The following is a 20,716-nucleotide window of genomic DNA, read 5'->3' on the forward strand; positions in this document are numbered from 1 at the left end:
AACAAAAGAATATGAGGCTGCAGAGTATTAAAGGCAGAAGAGAAGTAAAAAAAGATAGAGCGAGCATAGGCCCTGGGTTTTTCGAGGTGGGTATATATCTTATGGAGAAGAGTAATTATGGCATCACGGACACCTTGTTTCTTTATGTACGCAAACTAAAGTGGATCAAGAAATGAATCACATCGTTTAAGTAAGTGATGTTTAATAAGAGTTTCAAAGCATTTTATAGGATGAGCAGTGAGAGCAATAGGTCTGAAGTCATTGAGAGAATTGATAATAGATTTTTTAGAAATAGGTGTCATAGATGACGATTTCCAAATGGAGGGGATACTATGTGAATCAAGTGACCACTTGAGATCTGTTAGTGAGAAAGTCAGTAATCCAAAGAGAAAGATGAGCATTGACAATTAGAAGTTGGAGTTTACGAATTAGAATATGAGGCTGCAGAATATTAAAGGCAGAAGAGAAGTCAAAAAAGATAGAGCGAGCATAGGCCTTGGGTTTTTCCAGGTGGGTATAAATCTTATGGAGAAGAATAATCATGGCATCACGGACACCTTGTTTCTTTTTGTACGCAAACTAAAGTGGATCAAGAAATGAATCACATCGTTTAAGTAAGTGATGTTTAATGAGAGTTTCAAAGCATTTTATAGGATGAGCAGTGACAGCAATAGGTTTGAAGTCATTGAGAGAATTGATAATAGGTTTTTTAGGAATAGGTGTCATAGATGACGATTTCCAAATGGAGGGGATACTATGTGAATCAAGTGACCACTAGAACAACTTACAAAAACATAGGATAGTTCGTTAGCACATAATTTAAACAAGGATGATGATAAACCGTTTGGACCAGCAGACTTATCTAATTTAATCTTCTTAAAGTAACTTCTTACAGCATGTTCGTTGAGAATGAGACGGTCTGTGTCACTTAAATTACTTTCAACTTCGGATATAATTTCACGTTTCTTTTTCTTAAAAATTATAGGAGTCGAAACGGGCAAAAAAAAGGTATTTAAATCATTAGCTGTTTTTTTCTTTGATAAACGAATTAGAAATTTTACTCTTTAAACCTATACCAGTAATAGTCCTAAGACCTGTCCAAACAAACTTAGAGTCCTTTTTTCTAAAGTTCTCATCAACCTTATTGCCATAGTCGGTTTTTAATTTCGTGATGCACTTTTTGATGGTGGTGCGTATAGCTTTAACTGCGGTATGATCATATGTTTTGAACGCTTTCTTCTTTTGTCTCAGTAGACCGCGCTATTCTGAAGACATTCAAGGCTTGTCGTTTTGGTAAATTTTGATGTTTACTTCAGGTACTATATTGTTTACGCAGAAATTGAGATATTCAGTAATAGAAGTGACTTCCTCAATAGACGATGAGCTACCAAGAAACAAATTCCAATCAGTCGTACTTAAGCAATCTTGTAGTTTTTCTACTGACTCTACATTCCAGTTTTTATCAGATATTTCTCTAAAAGTTCTTTTATTTTAATCTCTGAACATATCTGGGAATCAGATGCACCATGTTATGATCGGATCCACCAATACATGGTTTGCCATACGATTTATATGCACCACGCACATTCCCGTAGCATAGATCGAGGGTTCTGTCCTTGTGTGTAGGAGTGTTAACATATTGATAGTAATGAGGCAGAGATTTATTTAGTTTACAGAGCTTAAAGTCACCTAGAATTAGATTAACAATGTCTGAAGATTTATTATCGAGTTTGTGAGTAATATCTGTGATAGTTTTTCTGGCAGCATCGGCATCAGCTTTAGGATTAATATAAACAGTAGTAAGAAAGATCTGTCCAAATTCTCTTGGTAGGTAGAAGGACGGAGTGATACTGTAAGTAGTTCAAGATCTTTGGAGCAAAAACTAAATTTAACAGCAACATCAGTAAACCATCGCTTCCTTTAGACTTAACAGAATTAAAGTCTCTATCCATGCGTTTGCAAGTATAACCATCAATGTCCTAATCTGAATCAGGTTTCCTGCCGTCAAACCATGTTTCTGAAAAGCACAGGACACAGCTATACCTATACTCTGATAGATACTTGTGCATGGAGGAGGCACTTAAAATGTACAATAATCATTTTACTACACGACAAACCCCGAACTTTATTCATGCATTAGGCCTACAATAATAAATTGTTTCATCTTGCTGTACTCCAACATCACTGGCGCAGGGTAACAACCAACTGACTGCAGACCATTTCCGGTCACACATTACTCTCCATAACACAGCACCTCCTTGTTCCGTCACCTCTGGGTTCCCTGTAAGGCCCGGAGCCTCCCAACAATACTAGGCAATATAGGGCTAGGCTATACCTGATCGTGAGTGACAGGCGTACACGTTACGTTCACCGTCCTTGGTATCTAGCCTAGGCCCGAATCCATGTCAAACTGTTGATAGTTAAAATATTCATACTCTGGATTTACTGTTTGATTGGTATTTTAAAATAGAATATAGACCGTTAGCCATCGAGCATATTTTCAAAATATTAAAACAATCGTCGCGATGTAGGCCTAGTCCCCATTTATTGTTTCTGTGTAACATTTAGGTGTGTAATTTAACCGTTCCCTGGTATGATAACGAGCATGCGCAAAGCAATTGTAATTAGTTGTAAATTGTTTATCAGTTGATTATGATAAGAGCGGTGGTACCGCGGGTTATAACCTTTGATGTTCGCTTCGAGATGTTTCCTTCTAATTTTACTGTTCCCTGGAATAATGTACTTAAGCCGGAGAATAAACTCTGGTACACTAAAATATAACTTACTTTACCGTTAGCTTCGAGATTTGGTTTAAGCGGTTTCCATGGTACTTTAGCTGTTCCTCGTTCCAACGCCTTAGCGTGCGCTAGCGCTATAGATGGATTAAGTTTAACCTGACGCACATATTCCGAAGCATCTTCAAAATATACTTTGAATCCCGCCGCTGCATCGGATGACATGTATGGAGTGCGATATCGCTCAGTATTCGGTTCTTGAACTGCAGTTCAATTAGAAATTTACTGCAGCGAGCTCTCTGGCCTCTGGTTTGTCAAAATATGCATGGAGGGTGCCAAACTCGCAGTGGTAACATAAACTCACTGCAGTAATTCATTTTCTGCTCTTTGATTGGTTGAAATGTTCGGCAGCCCAGAAACTCTTTACTACCATGTATTTTATTTGTCGATGAATTTTTGAAAGTTTACAGAATAAAACATGTATTACATCAAATGTTCGAAACTTTAAACAGTTGAAATATCATACTTCTATACTCCTAATTATACACCCTTCTAACAGCAACAATGACTGGGCGTATCATATTGTTATATAACTGGTAAGATGATCGTCTGTCTCTTACAAAACACATGAGTCTACACCTCAATTTTATTAATTTAATGTATTTCTTAGGCTAGCCTAATTAAATCAGGGCATAGGCCTTGGTCTATAGTCAACATTTCTAACACAAATATATGGCCTCGCTAGTTGCTTTTTGGACAGGCCACGCCAAAATATTTAATTGCAATTAAAATATTTTATTGAAGCTTATTTGTAAACTGTTCCTATTCTATTAGTGGCAACAATTGTGGGCTGTTGGGTATTAGATAAATGAAATAAAATAATAAAATGCAAATTTTGAAAGGATTTTTGTATCTACTATTTGACAATTTACAAGCTCAGAGGTGGCCAAGATGGGAATAAGAATTTGCACCAGTGGCCATTAATCATTCTATTAAGGCGCTCGTGTCTGATAGTAAAGGTTGACCTTGGCCTCTATCGCCATATCAAGTGTACATAACATTCACTGTGCCGGGTTTCCTAAAAAATTCAACTAAATCCACTTTTGGTCCAGCATTGTGGTTGTTCTCATTCATGAAGTGTATTATAATTAATCATAATGATATTAGGACTATACATCAATATGCTAAAGTAAATTAAAATAACTTTCTACGGAATCCAGTAAAAAATAACCAAAATGATATGATGTAGGTCTATCAAATAAACAAATGCAACGATTGTTTATCATATACATACTTCTCTATTCTTTTCTATTTGTTGCCAATTCATTCTCTACCCACCCTCTATATTTAATCAATGTATATGTAATGTAATATGCTTATCTACAGTAACTGTTCTAATGCACTTGATATTACACTTAAACCATAGTAAATTAAAATAAATACTAACAAATATTAACGCTGTATAAATTTTCGTATAAAGAGGTTATATATTCATGAAATACTATAGGATTTAAATTCAAATTATCGAAAGCGTGAGGGAAACATAGGTCGCTTATTTGACACTCAGGTCCGTGCAGTGACTTTTCATTTTATATTGTATTATTTGATTGATCGATCGCCAATTACTGAGCGATATCGCTCTCCATAGGCTCCACTAAATTTTCATGAACAAATCCCAATATCAAAAAAACAGTCAAACAGCAATCAATACATAATAAACCTCTGTGGTAGTTATCAATAAGGATTAGATATACATACACACATAAACACACATACATACATATATATATATATAGTATATATATAAGTATATTATATTATATTATATTACATTATATATATAATATATTATAAAGTATTATTATTTATATAAGCTAATAACGGACTCAAAAAAACTTTCTGAATTTACTAACGGCAGTCGTTTGGTGAATTTTATAGGTCCTATTCATTGCGATATAATTTTTCAAGATCGTATGATGCTTAACGGTGTGTATGTAACACCCTAGAATAATTATCCCAAGAAGTTACCCACATTAAAATGAAATAGGCCCTGGGTGGACAATCTGGGTCTAGATAAGTGAATTGATACTCTATGTTTGACCACACAACTGGTAACATCTGTATTTATTGTTCACAGGTATGTTTATTTTATGTTATTTTGTTGGAACTTGTTATCCTTCTAGTTTTATGAGATATTGTAGGATGATTATATTATACTAAACTGAGATGAAATTAGAATTTTAAAAGCCAGTTTAAGTAACAGTCGTTACCACTTTGTACAACAGAGAATACCAGTATGTTATTAATTTACTAAGCCTTAATCCTTGTTATTAGGATATATAATTTATACAGTTTTGTAAAATAGTATTAATGTATTTACAATTACGTTATGTAATTATGGTTACTCCCAGTATAGTTTATATATGGAGTACACTTTATAAGTTTATACTAATGTAGACCATTTGTATAGAAGTAGACAACCCTGCTTTGTGGTAACATTTACTGTGAATAAGGATTGTAGGGTTAATGGACTTATGGGAGCATGTCATGGTGGTAAGGGATCTACTAGAAAGAGCTTGTTTTTACTGAATTAAACCGTTATAGGTATAGGATCATTGAACCAAGAGCCCTGATGAAAATAGAATATGGGTAATCTAACAGTGCATAAGAGTCAGTTTGTGTTGGGACTGTACTTTATATTCAGAATAAAAGACACTTTTCTCATGTATTTCCTGTAATATAGTTTACGCTATTATTTGTACTAAATGTCAACTATTATATATTGGAGAAATCAAACGGCGTATGAGTGACCGCTTCACTGAGCATCTACGATCCATCAAACTCCAACTACCTGGTCTTCCAGTTGCCGCCCACTTTTCTACCAATAATCACTCTCTCAAGGACATTCAAATCACCGGACTGACTTTGTGCCATGGATCAGATAACATGAGAAAAAATCTACAACAAAGGACTATTGTATTTGGACATTGATATGAATACCTGTCTCTTATACACATCTAGATGTGTATAAGAGACAGATATATATATGATGCTTTCTACTTGGCTGAAGATTTTCTAACAATCACACCAGTAGTAACAACAATATAGGCCTACGCCTGACCATCGTATTCTTGCTGATGGGCGAACAATTAATGCTCGTATATGACAATAAATGCGATCTTGAATCTTGGAGTGTAAAATGCAAGTGTGATACATTTATACGTTAAAATACTCTTCATGCATGGTGGTATATTATCTAATTCATCGACGAATCAAGTACATCGTAGTAAAGCGTTTGGGTGGTATATTAAACTTTTTTGCAGCAAGTTTCTTGGCAACAAATTCCAACCAATCACAGAGCAGAAAAACATTTACTGCAGTGAGTTTAAGTTACCGCTGTGAGTTTAGCGCCCTCCATGCATATTTTGACCAATCAGAGACCAGAGAACTCGCTGCAGTAAATTTATAATTGAACTGCAGTTCATAGACATGAGACAAAATGAGTTTTTGCTTCTGTGTAATTTGAGTTCAACATCGACACCGTTAAGCATCATACGATCTTGATAAAAATATATCGCAATGAATAGGACCTATAAAATCTACCAAACGACTGCCGTTAGTAAATTGAGAAAGTTTTTTTTTAGTCTGTTATTAGCTACGTCATTTTCCGCTATAGGGTTCGCAGCATCCATTTTACCCGCAGTATCTCCCCGCTCTCTTGGTTTTCACTCGACTGCCTTCATTTCTCCTACGTTTACGCTTTTTATTCGTTCTAATACGACCAGTCTGAGAAACAATACGTTTACCGGCCTGCACATTGGGGAGGTTTCGCACGCGAACGCGTACGGTTAGTGTGACGGATACGTCATCATTTTGACGTCATACGCCGGTTGCTATCCGTCTGTACAGTACGGATATCTGGGCTACTACACTTAAGTCAAGAACACGTAGGAAAAGTTTAGATTTCTAGTAGAATCTTTTTTTCCCAGTTTTTGTGGTAACTTTTAAAAAAGTAAATGTATCTTTGTATACGTATATGTCAATTTTGTGACTTTTGAAGATTTGGGGGTATTAAAACGTCTGTGTTGCCGCTTTTATTTAATTTAGTCTACGCCTAGCTTAGTACTAGTAGTAGTCAGGCATTTAAATTTTAGGTTTTACACAATAGGATCTATCACAACTTAAACATTTATGTGCGGCAACAAGGAAAGGAGTAATGATTAGGCTTACCACTTTCAATTAAAATCATTACATACCATATTAAAAAAAAAAATGGCCGAGGCTAGGCCTACATCGTAGCCTACTACTACTAGGCCTTTAGGCCAAGCCAAAATCTGATTATGAGAAACATGATGATGAGAAAAAAAATAAACGGAATAGGCCAAGGTATTCTGAGGCCTAAGTTCTACACTTAAATCATGTGTTGTTAAGGCCCATTCCAAACCAGTAAATAAATGAAAAGAAATTTTTTTATACTAAATTCATAATTTTAAAATTTATTTTTGCTCTACTTAACCATTTTAATTTTATATATTATATAGGTTTATTCTTCACACTGATATAGTTCGCACTACGTTCTGGAGAACGGGGACGAACGGGGTATGAACGGAATGGACGTAGTAGAGACCGAATACAATCTTAGAACGAACGGTATGAACGGGCAAGGACGGAAATGGTGGTTCAGAACGTCAACCATGTTTAAAATTCGATCGAGTTCTACCCATTCAAAAAAAGGTCGTATTTCGAACGAGATTGCCGTACTGAAAAGGGAATTGCCGTACAGCGAACATCGAACGAGCTAACTGCAGTTCAAAGACATGAGACAAAATGAGTTTTTGATTCTATGTAATTTGAGTTCAACATCGACACCGTTAAGCATCATACGATCTTGCAAAAATATCTCGCAATGAATAGGATCTATAAAATCCACCAAACGACTGCCGTTAGTAAATTGAGGAAGTTTTTTTTGAGTCCGTTATTAGCTACGTCATTTTCCGCTATAGGGTTCGCAGCATCCATTTTACCCGCAGTATCTTTGTAAAACAATCCTTCCGTAAGATGAGTTTATTTAACATCCTCACCATAGGTTAGCAACGTTTCGATCATAGCCCTATATGAATAAGTGTTGGTAGATGGTGTAATCAATCTCTCGTTCAACGAAACGTCAACTTAACTGAATACAGATTATAATAGTAAATTAGTTGGTCCTACTGGGTCAGTATACTAAATCTGTTCCGTCCTGTTTTGTAATTTTTGCTTTGACGAGTAGCATATTTTGAGATAGATCCACGTAGTTCTCGCTAGAACCCTGAATACTGTACTGCGCCAGCGTCGGTAACACTGTTCAAAGAATGATACTGAATCATTGTCCTTTTGTAATACTAGTTTGAGTTGGTGGAACGGAAAACAAATCCAACTCGGATTTGAGGCATTCGCACGAATGTTTATGTACATGAAACATATTGATTGTTAGTCAAATATATCGGAGGTTCTTCTCGCTCTCTTGGTTTTCACTCGACTGCCTTCATTTTTCCTACGTTTACGCTTTTTATTCGTTCTAATACGACCAGTCTGAGAAACGATACGTTTACCGGCCTGCACTATAAGGAGGTTTCGCACGCGAACGCGTACGGTTAGTGTGACGGATACGTCATCGTTTTGACGTCATACGCCGGTTGCAATCCGTCTGTACAGCACGGTACTACACTTAAGTCAAAAACACGTAGGAAAAGTTTAGATTTCTAGTAGAATCTTTTTTTTCCCACTTTTTATGGTAACTTTTAAAAAAGTAAATGTATCTTTGTATACGTATATGCCAATTGTGACTTTTGATAATTTAGGGTATTAAAACGTCTGTGTTGCCGCTTTTATTTAATTTAGTCTACGCCTAGCTAAGTACTAGTAGTAGTCAGGCATTTAAATTTTAGGTTTTACACAATAGGATCTATCACAAATTAAACAATTATGTGCGGCCACGAGGGAAGGAGTAATGATTAGGCTTACCACTTTCAATTAAAATCATTACATACCATATTTTAAAAAAAATTTGGGCCGAGGCTAGGCCTACATCGTAGCCTACTACTACTAGGCCTTTAGGCCAAGCCAAAATCTGATTATGAGAAACATGATGATGAGAAAAAAAATAAACGGAATAGGCCTAGATATTCTGAGGCCTAAGTTCTACGCTGAAATCATGTGTTGTTAAGGTCCATTCCAAACCAGTAAATAAATGAAAAAAAATTTTTTTATACTAAATTCATAATTTTAAAATTTATTTTTGATCTACATAACCATTTTAATTTTATATATTATATAGGTTTATTCTTCACAATGAAATAGTTCGCACTACGTTCTGGAGAACGGGGACGAACGGGACACGAACGGAATGGACGTAGTAGAGACCGAATACAATCTTAGTACGAACGGTATGAACGGGCAAGGACGGGAATGGTGGTTCAGAACGTCAACCATGTTTAAAATTCGATCGCGTTCTACCCATTCAAAAAAAGGTCGTATTTCGAACGAGATTGCCGTACTGAAAACGGAATTGCCGTACAGGGAACATCGAACGAGCTAACTACATTCCATTACGTCTTCATTGCGTTTTTAAGCCGTGTTAACCAGTTTATACGCTTGTGATACGTTGCTCTTCAGATCTAAAAAGTTCTTGCTCAGTTTTTATTATTTAACTTTATTTATTTCAAATAGGTCTATATCAACATTAAAAAAACAAGTTACAAAACGTGGCCAAAGGCCAAATTGGTAGCAACTTTTACAAGAGATAAAATATCACAAAGAGAATCCACAAAAAATTATATATCTGTCTCTTATACACATCTAGATGTGTATAAGAAGCATGTTCAGGTCTGATAGTTTTTTTCCTAAAATAATACGGCAAGTATGCGTCTAAGTAGACTCAAGTTTTGCACTAAGTGTTTTAGTGATTCCAGGGTGCCATATCACATCAGCATATTCGAGGACAGGCCTTATGTATCCAGTATAAATAGCACAAAGTTCAAATGTGCTCAGCCCAAATTTTTTAAGGTTATTAAGAATGAACATTTTCCTGTTAGCCTAAGCATTAATGTTGTCAATATGGCTACCCCATTTTAAATCATTCTGTACAGTGACGCCTAAGATTAAAGTTTCGTCACAAAAATCAATATGGGATTCACCAATGTAAAAACTTTGTTCTGGGATATTGCTCTTAGCAAAGCATATTTGCATAGCTTTACATTTATTAGGAATTAAAAGCAGAGAATTATTAATACACCACTCATGAAATTGATTAAGGTCATTCTGTATGAAACCTTCATGTGATATAAGTCGATTTTCATAAAATGAGAGATCATCAACATATTTTAAGTACTTGGTATTAGAACCCATTGCAGCCTCATTGATCTAATCTGAAAAGCTAAAGGTCCGAGCTTAGTCCCTTGTGGGACACCACCCTTGAGACAAACAGATTGAAGAAGACATAGAATTATTGTACTTAACACACTGCTCTCTGCGACTGAGGAAATCGCAAACCCATGGGACGATCGACCTACGGACTCCAATATCAATCATTTTGGATATTAGCACATTGTGATTGTCAAGGGCCTTAGTGAAGTCCGTAAGTACGACGTTCCCAATGTTGCCACTTCTGTCATCCGCAGAGCACAGGCCATAAATGAGGCGCACCAAGTAGTGACAGGTGGAGGCTCCCTTCACATTGCCATACTGTTTAATGTCAATACATTGACTGATGTCATTAAGTATCCAGTTACATACAAACTCTTCAGCAACCTTTTATTCAGATCTACTCCTTTCTACACATTTTCAATACGTTCAATCCATTTTTAGTCAGATCTACTCGTTTTTGTATTACATTGTCAGTACGTTCAATCCGTTTTTAGTCAGATCTACTCGTTTCTACTACATTTTAACTACGTCCACCCCGTTTGCAGTCGAATCAGCAAAGTTTTTGTTATAAATAGTGCAGATCAACAATGTTCTCTCATTTTGAAATCAACTCTCTGGCTGAATTTTTATTGTTATATTATTTTACCATGGTGTGTCAGTGTCTTTGACCCTTTTTTCTTGCCCTGTTGAATCTGTGATTCTGCTTCATCATTTTGAGAATGAGGTGATGATGATGCCTCACTCCCTAGAGCTTCCTCCTCTTTATCAGCAGCAGGAGTAGATGAGCCAGCATCGTCATCAGCAGGAAAAATGTATTTCTTTGGGTCGTGACAAACTGCGAGTCAGCGAGGCATGCGATTCATGCCAGCCGTCTACCGTCATGACTACGTGAACTGCAATTCATGCGAGGCAGGACGAAGTATAACTGCAGTATTGTACCAAAAGTGCGAGGCACCTTAAAACACGCTGAAACTCAGTAAAAGTGACAATGACAATATTTGAATATAGATTATGAGGTTCATATATCCTACTCATCGAGTACTACTAAAATCAAACGATTTCCTTCTATCAGAAAGTGACTTAAGTTAACCCAGTCTGGCCATATCCCTCGTTTTAGTATGAATCGCGATGGAGGCACCCTCGCTGTTTTATGTTGTAACTTCTAGGGTTAAAGACGTAATACTATACTCAGGATAGCCTTGAGTATTAGAGTTTTCATACTTTATTAACTCGTGTTGCAATCATTAATCATGCATGCAACATCTTTCCTTTTTTTTTTTGGAAAGAAACAAATTAGATATCATACTGTACTAGAATGTGTATCATAACTTGAATTTACCAATAAGTCAATTGAATGAATAAAACAAACTCCACAATGTTAACACTGACTTGACTTGTGTGTACTTTATGAGTTAAATTTTCCATACAAATTTAGTATTTCGTTTTCCTTTTCTTTCTTTTCTTTTCTTTTTTTTTAAACAATCCAGAAGTAGGAAATAGACATCAAATATGCATATTCCAAAACATCAAAACAATTGCTATCTAAATTCCAAAATCCCAAATGTGAGAATTTAGTGACTCTAAAACTACTCTAAGTTCTACAATGATATCAATAGTGAGAGCACTAAACTTTATATGCTCATAAGGTTTGCAATTTATGGAATGATAATATAATTTCATTTACTAATTTAATTTGGTGTTTCAATGTGTTCCATATGTGTTTGATCCAATGACCGGGGTAGTAATGTGAAACGCTTAGAGGCCTTGTAGGCATGAAGCGCTATATAAGAACGACATATTATTATTATTATTATCATTATTTAATTTTCATTATAATGTCCAAAATAAACATGTTTTAATGCTCTGCTTTCAAAAATAATCTAAAACTGTGCATAACATGAGCATCCAATTTTCTATGCTCTTTCAACACTTAAAATCAATATAATTTCTTTGAAAATGTCTAAAAATTAAACATAGTTCTTAAGGTAAATTCCAGGTTTTCTCTTAACTCTGGTAATGCGTCTAGTTGATGCACTGTTGTTTTGAATCTATTTTGGCTTCGTCGTACATTTAACGTAAGGCATATCTTTCTTGGGTGGGGTTTCACTCTGCGTTTGTTTGCGAAGTTTAAATTTGCGTGCATATGTATGACCGATGAGAGTGAATGACTCAGCGTTGGATTCTGTTTGCACTTTGTAAGATCTGCGATTGACCATTTCTTTCTTCCATTCTTTGCAGTGTGGTTTCGCTTTCATTCTGACAATGTCACCTGGCTGAAGAAATGGTAGTTCTTTTGCACCGCGATCAAATGATTCTTTCTGATTTTGTTGCTTCTTTTGTTTGTTCTCTGTGACGTTCTCAGGAACGTTTGGTTTGAGATGTGAGCTTATATTTGGAAGAGACGTTCTTGTTCGACGTCCAAACATACACTGTGCTGGAGAGCTATCTAGTCCAGCAGTAGGAGTGTTTCTCCATGCGAGTAACGCTCTGTTAATGTCTTTGTAATCTTTGTTGGTTTTCCGAACAAGATTATTGGCTATTTTAACCGCTGACTCAACCTTCCCATTTGATTGTGGGTACTCAGGTGAACTAATCACTGTGGTAAACTGATTTTCTGTAGCAAAGTTGGCAAATGCAGAAGAAGTAAATGGTGGTCCATTATCACTCTGCACAGTGAGAGGAATGCCACGTCTTAAGAAATGTCGCTTGGGTCGTTAGACAACAGACTCTGCGTTTGTGTTTGTCATATGATCGAGTTCAAAAAATTCAGAATAATAATTTACCGTTACAAGGTGACCATCCAATGACATGAGATCAATTCCAATCTTCTCCCAGGGTCTACATAGTTCATGATGGAGCAGTGGTTCTTTTGGCTGCTCAGGTTATAATGTATTACATATGTCACATTTAGACAAAAAGTCCTTCTCTCTTGAGCGCCGAGCGTACTTTCTACTCCAAGGTGGGCGCTATGAAGTTCTTTTCTTATGGCTTCGCGAGCTGATCGGGGGACTACACATCTGTCTCCTTTGAAGAATATATTGTCCAATATGGAGAGTTTATGTTTACAGTTAAAATATGGCTGTGCTTCTGGTGGGACTTGACTTTGACGTTCTGGCTAACCCGAAATGATCAGACGTTTGACAGTCTGTAAAGCTATGTCATTGCCGTAACAGTTTGGATATCTTGCAACTGTTTCTCAGGGACTGAAGATCGGCAAGATGGATGCTCTCTGGTACTTGATCAACATTTCTTTGATCAGTAACGAAGGCTCTTGACAAAGTGTCTGCCAAATGCATCTCAGGGCCAGGCTTATAGCGAATTTCTACATCATAAAGAGGCTTTTTTCTGTTAGGAGCTGATGCTATCGATTTGTTACTAATGTTAACCAATGGTTTATGGTCCGTCCATAAGATGATTTTACGACCATAAGTGTACAAATGATGTCGCTCTAAGCCAAAAACCTGAGCCAAGAGTTCCTTCAATTTGAGAATAGTTGCGTTCAGCACTAGTCAAGGCTCTACTGGCGTACATAACTGGAAGTCCATCTTGAAGGAGTGCAAATCCGAGACCGGCTTCGGAAGCATCACCTTACTTGTCCGTCAGTTTGACAATTAGTATCAAAGTACTTGAGAACTGGTGCATGAGACAATACTTGTTTGATATTTTCAAAAGCTTGTTGACACTCTATTGACCAATTCCAAAGTCGGTTCTTGTGAGTGAGTTTGCGTAATGGTTCATTCAACTGTGACAGGCTAGGAATAAACTTGACAAGGTATTTAACCATGCCATTCAGTCTCTGTACTGCAGCTGGGGAGTCGGCTGTTGGCATATTGAGCACCGCGTGAACTTTGCTAGGATCTGATTTGAGGCCATACGCTGTCAACACATGTCCAATGAAGCGTAGCGATTCTAGCTTGTACTCAAAGTCATGCTCCGGAGGAAAAACATTTTTTGATATGTTGTAGAACTGATTTTTATAAGACAAAAAAAAGTTGTTTGACGAAAAACTGGGGAACGGTGAACGAGATACAGATTTTTGAATATTTAAAAACTGGGGGAAAAAGGGACGTAACCGCCCATTTTTACACCTTTTTCCCCCAGTTTTTAAATATTCCAAAATCTGTATCTCATTCATCGTTGCTCAGTTTTTCTGTCTCAGAAAAATCAGTTCTACAACATATCAAACATTTTTTTTCCTCCGGAGCCTGACTTTAAACTTATCCTTGTTTAGCGTAATGTTCATTTTGTGACAACACTCAAGAAACGTTTTCAAGTTATTGTCATGTGTTGCTTCAGCAAGTGTTTCACCACATCCAGTGATAAGAACATCATCTGCGGCAATATGTATGCTTTTGAGCCCATCCAGTGGCTGATTCAGTTTTTGCTAAAACAAGTTCGGGGGCGGGACTTATGCCTTGAGGCATTCGCAATTAATTTCCAACGGCCCCACAGAGACTGGAATGCAGTCAGTTTCGTAGACTCGTTATCTAGCTTACACTGGAGAAAGCCTTAATTCAAATCGGCTTTATAAAACACTTACACTCCATCCAATTCAGAAAGTATATCCTCCGTGACAGCGGCAGATTAGTAGCTACGTTTAAAAAGTGCGCATCTGAGAGGCTTGGGGTCAATACATAAGCGCAATTTACCGTTGCTCTTTTCTACACAACAAAGGCTGGAGCACCAATATGTTGGCTCTTCTACCTTTTCAATTACCTCTTCATTTTGAAGTCTCTCCAATTCTGCTTTCAACCGTAATTGCACCGACAAAGGTACACGACGTGGGGGCGCTACGTGCGGTCTTACAGTCTCATCCACATAGAGGGTGACATTACCGGGCATACAACCGCGACCACCGAAGACGTCCCGATATTCCTGACATAAATTTTCTTTAGCTTTGACATTTGACCTTATCTTGCAATGCTCATGGTTGACTGAGATGAGTTGCATTTGTTGTGCTGTAGTTGAACCAAGGAGGTGAGTTTATGTAGTGAGCCCTAATGATTACTTATGACATAAAAAAAACTAAGTACCTTTTACCATTTCGTGGATTTTTTAATCTTAAGTTACATGTACCCAAGACAGGGAGCATATCATTGCTGTACATACGTAACTTCTTACTGGTTTTTGTCAGCACCACATTTGCAGGTAAGTATTGTGCTGGCAACACATTGCAAGATGCACCAGAATCCACTTGTATGATCACTGGCTCTCTTGTCTTGTGCACATACATCTTGGCTACTATAATAGTACCTGACTTTGTACCTTTAGGTTGGACATTATGTACATTTTCATTACCTGGTTCATATACATCCATTAATGAACATTGTTCCTCATATTCAGAAAACTCACTTGTGTCTGACTGTGAATCAGGCGTATCAGATCCGAATGCTCTTATGTTTTTGGCACTAGATTTTCTAGGTTTCTTGGACTTCCTGTATGAGGATTGACTTTTTTTTACTTTGAAAATCACCACATTTGCTTTCAAAGTGACCTCTGTTTCCACATGATGAACATCTTTTATCATATGCTGAGCAATTATCTCTACCCCAAACATGAGTTTGTCCAAAAAACAAGGTTTTCTATTCCCTTGAAACTTTTTAGTAGTACCCTGTTTATGCTCACTTATATAATTGACGTCATGATTGACAGAATTTTTGGAACCTGAGTGTGACACAGTTTTTGACTGTTTGGCCGTAGCCTCAAAGCTCTTTTCCATTGTGATAAAACTTTCGGGCGTAAGCGTGCTCTCATTTAACAATTCTTTTCTTATGTCATCCCGCATCCCACAAACGGTTCTGTCTCTAATCATGTCGCTGGCCATGTTGCCGTATTCACATGACGAAGCTAATTTACGCAACTTAACCAAATATTGATCAAAAGTTTCAGATGTATTTTGATCACACTTGTTAAAGCAAAACCTCTCATATATGACATTAGTTTGCCCACAGCAGTACTCTTCCCATAATATTAATATGGTATCTAGATTTCCTTTATCTTCCTCAGTTTTAAAAGGTAGGCCAGTGTGGATTTCCAGAGCTCTCTGACTGATGCATGTGACAAATGCAGCGATATTCCATCGCCTGATTTTGTAGACCAGTCAGTAGTTCGTACGATGTCCAGAGCTGTTTAACAATTTGCCAATTGGTTTTCATATTCCCTTTAAAGTGATATTGGGAGGGAGAGGAACCCTAATATTCTTGATACCATGGGAGGTACATTACCATCTGCATCTGGTGGAGGTTGCTTATTTCCATCACCAACAAGCATGTTTATTTCTCTATTATTTATCTAAACTAGTTATATTACTAATAATGACCTTCAAAGAAAGGATACTAGATTTAGACTTGACTTTAGGCTTATCAACTATTTTACAAGTATACTCCAAGCTTATACTATATTACACTCACTAAAAGAGCTAAGATTCCCACTCACTGTGTAATATGACTTTACCGCGATCCACAGCACATCAATGACTCGATCGCGGGGACGCTTGACGATCAACGCTATACGTACAGTCACAAGTTTCCGAACGCTAGGCATACACAAAAGTCCGAGTTTATCACTGAAATGGAGCACTACGAAATCCAAATCCGGCATTTCTGGATACCATGTTTTATGTTGTAACTTCTAGGGTTAAAGACGTAATACAATACTCAGGATAGCCTTCAGTATTAGAGTTTTCATTAACACACTCTATTAACTCGTGTTACACGAAGCATATCGCCATCTTGTCGTCCCTAGCATACAATGCGTTATCGAGCTACCAGAGGGCGTGCGATCATTAATCATGCATGCAACACTCGCCAACCTTGAAACCGATTCAACCATCCAGATATATATGATATAGATAAATTAAACTCCAAGAAAAGTGCCACATAGCTCCATCATATTACTCTCCCATCATTTCACTACACCCCAAATGCATTCATTTGATTGGCTCAATGTACGAAAAGAGCCGATAAAGGTCCACTGTAATTTATGAAATAAAAATATAAATTTATAATTATAATAACTATCAATATTTTGTCTTTTTTAATATAAGTACCAAATGTTATTGTATATTTGTATGACTAGGCCTATGCATACTGTACATATAATAGTATAATATAATACTTTGTTATTGTCAAGCATACATTTGTTTTTATATTATCTGGCATTACAGACAGATAATAACTAAAATACAGCATACAAAGACATAAAATTTTGTCTACAGTCTACAGTGCATAATATGTTTAAAAGTGTTTTTATATGGCTTATAATTTCATGCTTACATTTCATCCGTCCATAGTTACTTATGTGGGTGGGGACGCGTTTATTTGAAGAGAAATTAAACGCGCAGGGGCGTTTATTCCAAATGGCATTTTCGAGGGGTCGTTTATTCGAGGTGCGTTTGTTCAAATCATGGGCATGTAATTGTCTTTTTAAAACATGATGGATCACAAGATTAGCCCATAAATTATTATTAGGCCTATTATGATCGTGTTTGCATTATAAATTCAAGACGCTTTCTTTTTCTACTCTGTTTGGTTTCATGTTTTTAAAATTTTCTTCGCTAATCATGTTTATTTTCTGAAAAATAAAATAAGGTCCTCTTTCCTTCTATGCATGCTGCGAATTATAGGCAGTGTGAGTAAAACATAAATTAGGCCTATATGTAATAATGATATTCATTTATGATAGGCCTATTTGGCTTTTGTCCTTCAGCAGGCACATGTCTAGATAGATGCTATTTTATATAAACTAAAAGAGACATTTCACGATACTTACAGAACAATTACGGTAAATTTTAAAAATGGGACAATCTGTCACCTGGCACTCAGAACGCCGTTTGATTGCTAAGGCTATTGTGAGTGGAAGCAGGTAACCTCGTCTCTAAAAACTATACTAGGCCTAGGCTTATTTGCCTTACTTTAGGCCTACTACTACAATGCCTAGCCTAGGCCTAGCCGAGTTGAAAGAAGAACGGTCCCATATGAAAACAACGACAGCTTAAAATTGTCTTTTTAACTTCAAAATAATTATGCTAAAATTAGTTAATTCATTCATTATTATAATTGTTTTATAAATGGTACAAGTGTTAGGAAGAAGCGTGGGTTTTTGTGTGCCTCGCATGACTCGTTCTGTTGGTACACGTCCCGCACGAACTACCGTCATGGCTCGCACGAATTGCATGCATCCCTGCATGACTCGATGGCTCGCACTTTAGCAACCCTCTATTTCTTTGAGGTTCCTCTCCCTTGCCTCTTTCTGTTTCCTTAGCATGTTAACTATAGCAAGTACTGAACGAAATGAGGAGAACGGGCTAGATATGGGTCGTATTACAGCAGATCGGACTGGAACATGACCCAGATCCCCGTTTTGAACGTGATAAAGCAAACGGGCAAGACTGAGCATGAACTGGTTTGAACAGACATGTCGTAGTGCGAACCGTGTAGAAACGTCCTAGAACTGATTGAAACTTACTGTGAACGGGGTTAAACGAATTGGAACTTGTTAAGAAAGGGCTACAAACGACATTGAGCGTAATGTCTTCCCGTTTTAAACGTTGTGCGAACCTTGTACAAACCGTCTGCAATCGTAATGGACTTACTTCAAACTGTGTTGTGTCGTAGTAAAAGCCAAAATTGCACGTTTGAACCCGTCCTCATCCCATTTCATGAAATATTCAGAACGGGCAGGAACGTTCTTCGAACTAGTTTAGTGTGAAGGGGTTATAAAACTGTATTGATGACAGACTTTTTGCTGTTAGTGTTTTCCCTGCCTATCAGCTTTGTTAGTCACATTATCATTTTATGTATATTGTCAAATGTTATGATCTTAATATGATTACAATATTGTACGGGAATAGGCAATGTGATGTCTATGTAGAAATTATTTACTTGTGTTATATGAAGGCCTATGCAAAATCATTTAAATTTAAATTGTGCTCAAACGTTTAGATATCTTCCGCCATTGTAAAATATTATGTTATGTTTCAGGTCAGGATGGCATTATTTAATGACAAGAAGATATCTACCAGGTTCTATCAAGCATTAGGCATACTCTTGCTAAAGCAGATTTACGCCGAATGGCCAATGGGAGACACCAAAAAGTTGGAGTCTGTGGATAAACACTTGAATGAGGCACTGGGTCTTATTAGGCCAGACGGGGTTGTTGGATTTAGAGGATGCAAAGACAGGTTCCGAAAGTTGCTTTCTGCCTACAAATCCGAGGAGCTTGCATCACTAAGAGCGTGAGTGCGTTTTAATAATTTTATTTCAGTTGTCAGTATTTTTTAAAAATTATGAAATGTTTTGAATCCCTTTTTTAGTCCTGTAGTCTGTTTTGCACCTTTGCCTAACCATCCACACTTGTGTAACTCATTTTTCCAGAGTAAGGTGAACCATATTTTGTAGCTTTTGCAAGTGCCCGTTTAGGGTGGAAAAAAGAAGAAAGTACCAAGTACTCTTTCATGCTGCAAGGAAATATTAAACAAATCAGCAAGATGTTTGCAAATGGAGGAGACTAATTTAAGCATTTTTACTGAGATTTTATCATACCACAGCACATTGAGACTATGTATTTTTCACAACACAAGTCTCCAAACATCACTATATATCATGAGCGATAAACCTAACTTACCATGTGCATACAGGTGTTTTATGAATAATGCGGTATATATTTTTTAAGTTAATTAGACTTTTCTTACCTTATAAAAATACTTTCTGCATGGGGGACCAAATGTAATTTCCCACACTAGCCGTTACATATAGTAATATTTTATAATAGTTTGCACATCGACTTTTTACAGTATTTTTATGGTCTATGTTTTCAAAAATAATACTCGACATTCCCATTACACACAAAATGTTCTTATAACGTTTACGAAGGTTGTGGTAAGGTATGCCACAAAATAACGTCACACCGCGTTGCAGGACCGTTCAAATGTTATCAGGTTGTGAATTTAGGTTCCCAGTACGTATTTATGTCTCTACAAAATAATGTTTTCAACACCAAACTGTAACGTTTTGGTTTTACTGTTGTCATTCTTCTTTCAATATAATACATTGTGATTTGTGTAGTTTTAACAGTTTTGCTAGTTTTATGATACACTTCTAAACTGGTGAAATTGTATCTGCTGTAAAACTAATTCAATAAATAGAATATTTACATGACGATAAAACATGAGTACAGTAATTGTTAAGCTCACCATAAGCTGAGGCTCTACAACAGTGATTATTGTTTTAAACATGTCCACTATTCCCATCAGATCTAAAACAACAATTTCCTTTAAATTTTGGTCATCAGGAAAGTAGAGGATCTCACCAATGTCGTGTAAATATTCAAGCAGCACCCTCTGAGCGTCATGTTTGATCCTGCAGAGATCAACTAATTCAATCACCTATTAAAAACAAACACATGAATCCATTTTTCGACGAATCTAATTACATACAAATGTCAGTTTTTGTTTTTATGTCACAATGGGATTGTGGACGAGGGTTATTTTTGTTCATACATACTTTTTATATATACTTTTATAGTCAAAATAGAGTATTGACAGTTAATTTTGTTCACACGTGCTTTTTATATCTTTT

The 20,716-nt window shown here is 36.6% G+C and overlaps 1 protein-coding gene across 1 annotated transcript in view; it reads right to left on the bottom strand.

Annotated features, from left to right (window-relative positions):
* Positions 1–19,554: 19,554 nt before the first annotated feature.
* The window catches only part of LOC117108796 (probable serine/threonine-protein kinase roco5), a 49,038-nt gene continuing 47,876 nt past the window's right edge, over positions 19,555–20,716 (bottom strand). Inside the window, exons 12-13 of the mRNA XM_033250942.1 lie at positions 20,332–20,523; positions 19,555–19,596 (exon numbers count right to left, since the gene is read on the bottom strand). Of these exons, the coding sequence (XP_033106833.1) occupies positions 19,555–19,596; positions 20,332–20,523 (234 nt within the window). The remainder of the gene's footprint in view (positions 19,597–20,331; positions 20,524–20,716) is intronic.

The sequence above is a fragment of the Anneissia japonica genome, unplaced genomic scaffold (genome assembly GCF_011630105.1).
Source record: "Anneissia japonica isolate Jap-2015-1 unplaced genomic scaffold, ASM1163010v1 scaffold6314_len194445_cov122, whole genome shotgun sequence".
Lineage (NCBI taxonomy): Eukaryota > Metazoa > Echinodermata > Crinoidea > Comatulida > Comatulidae > Anneissia > Anneissia japonica.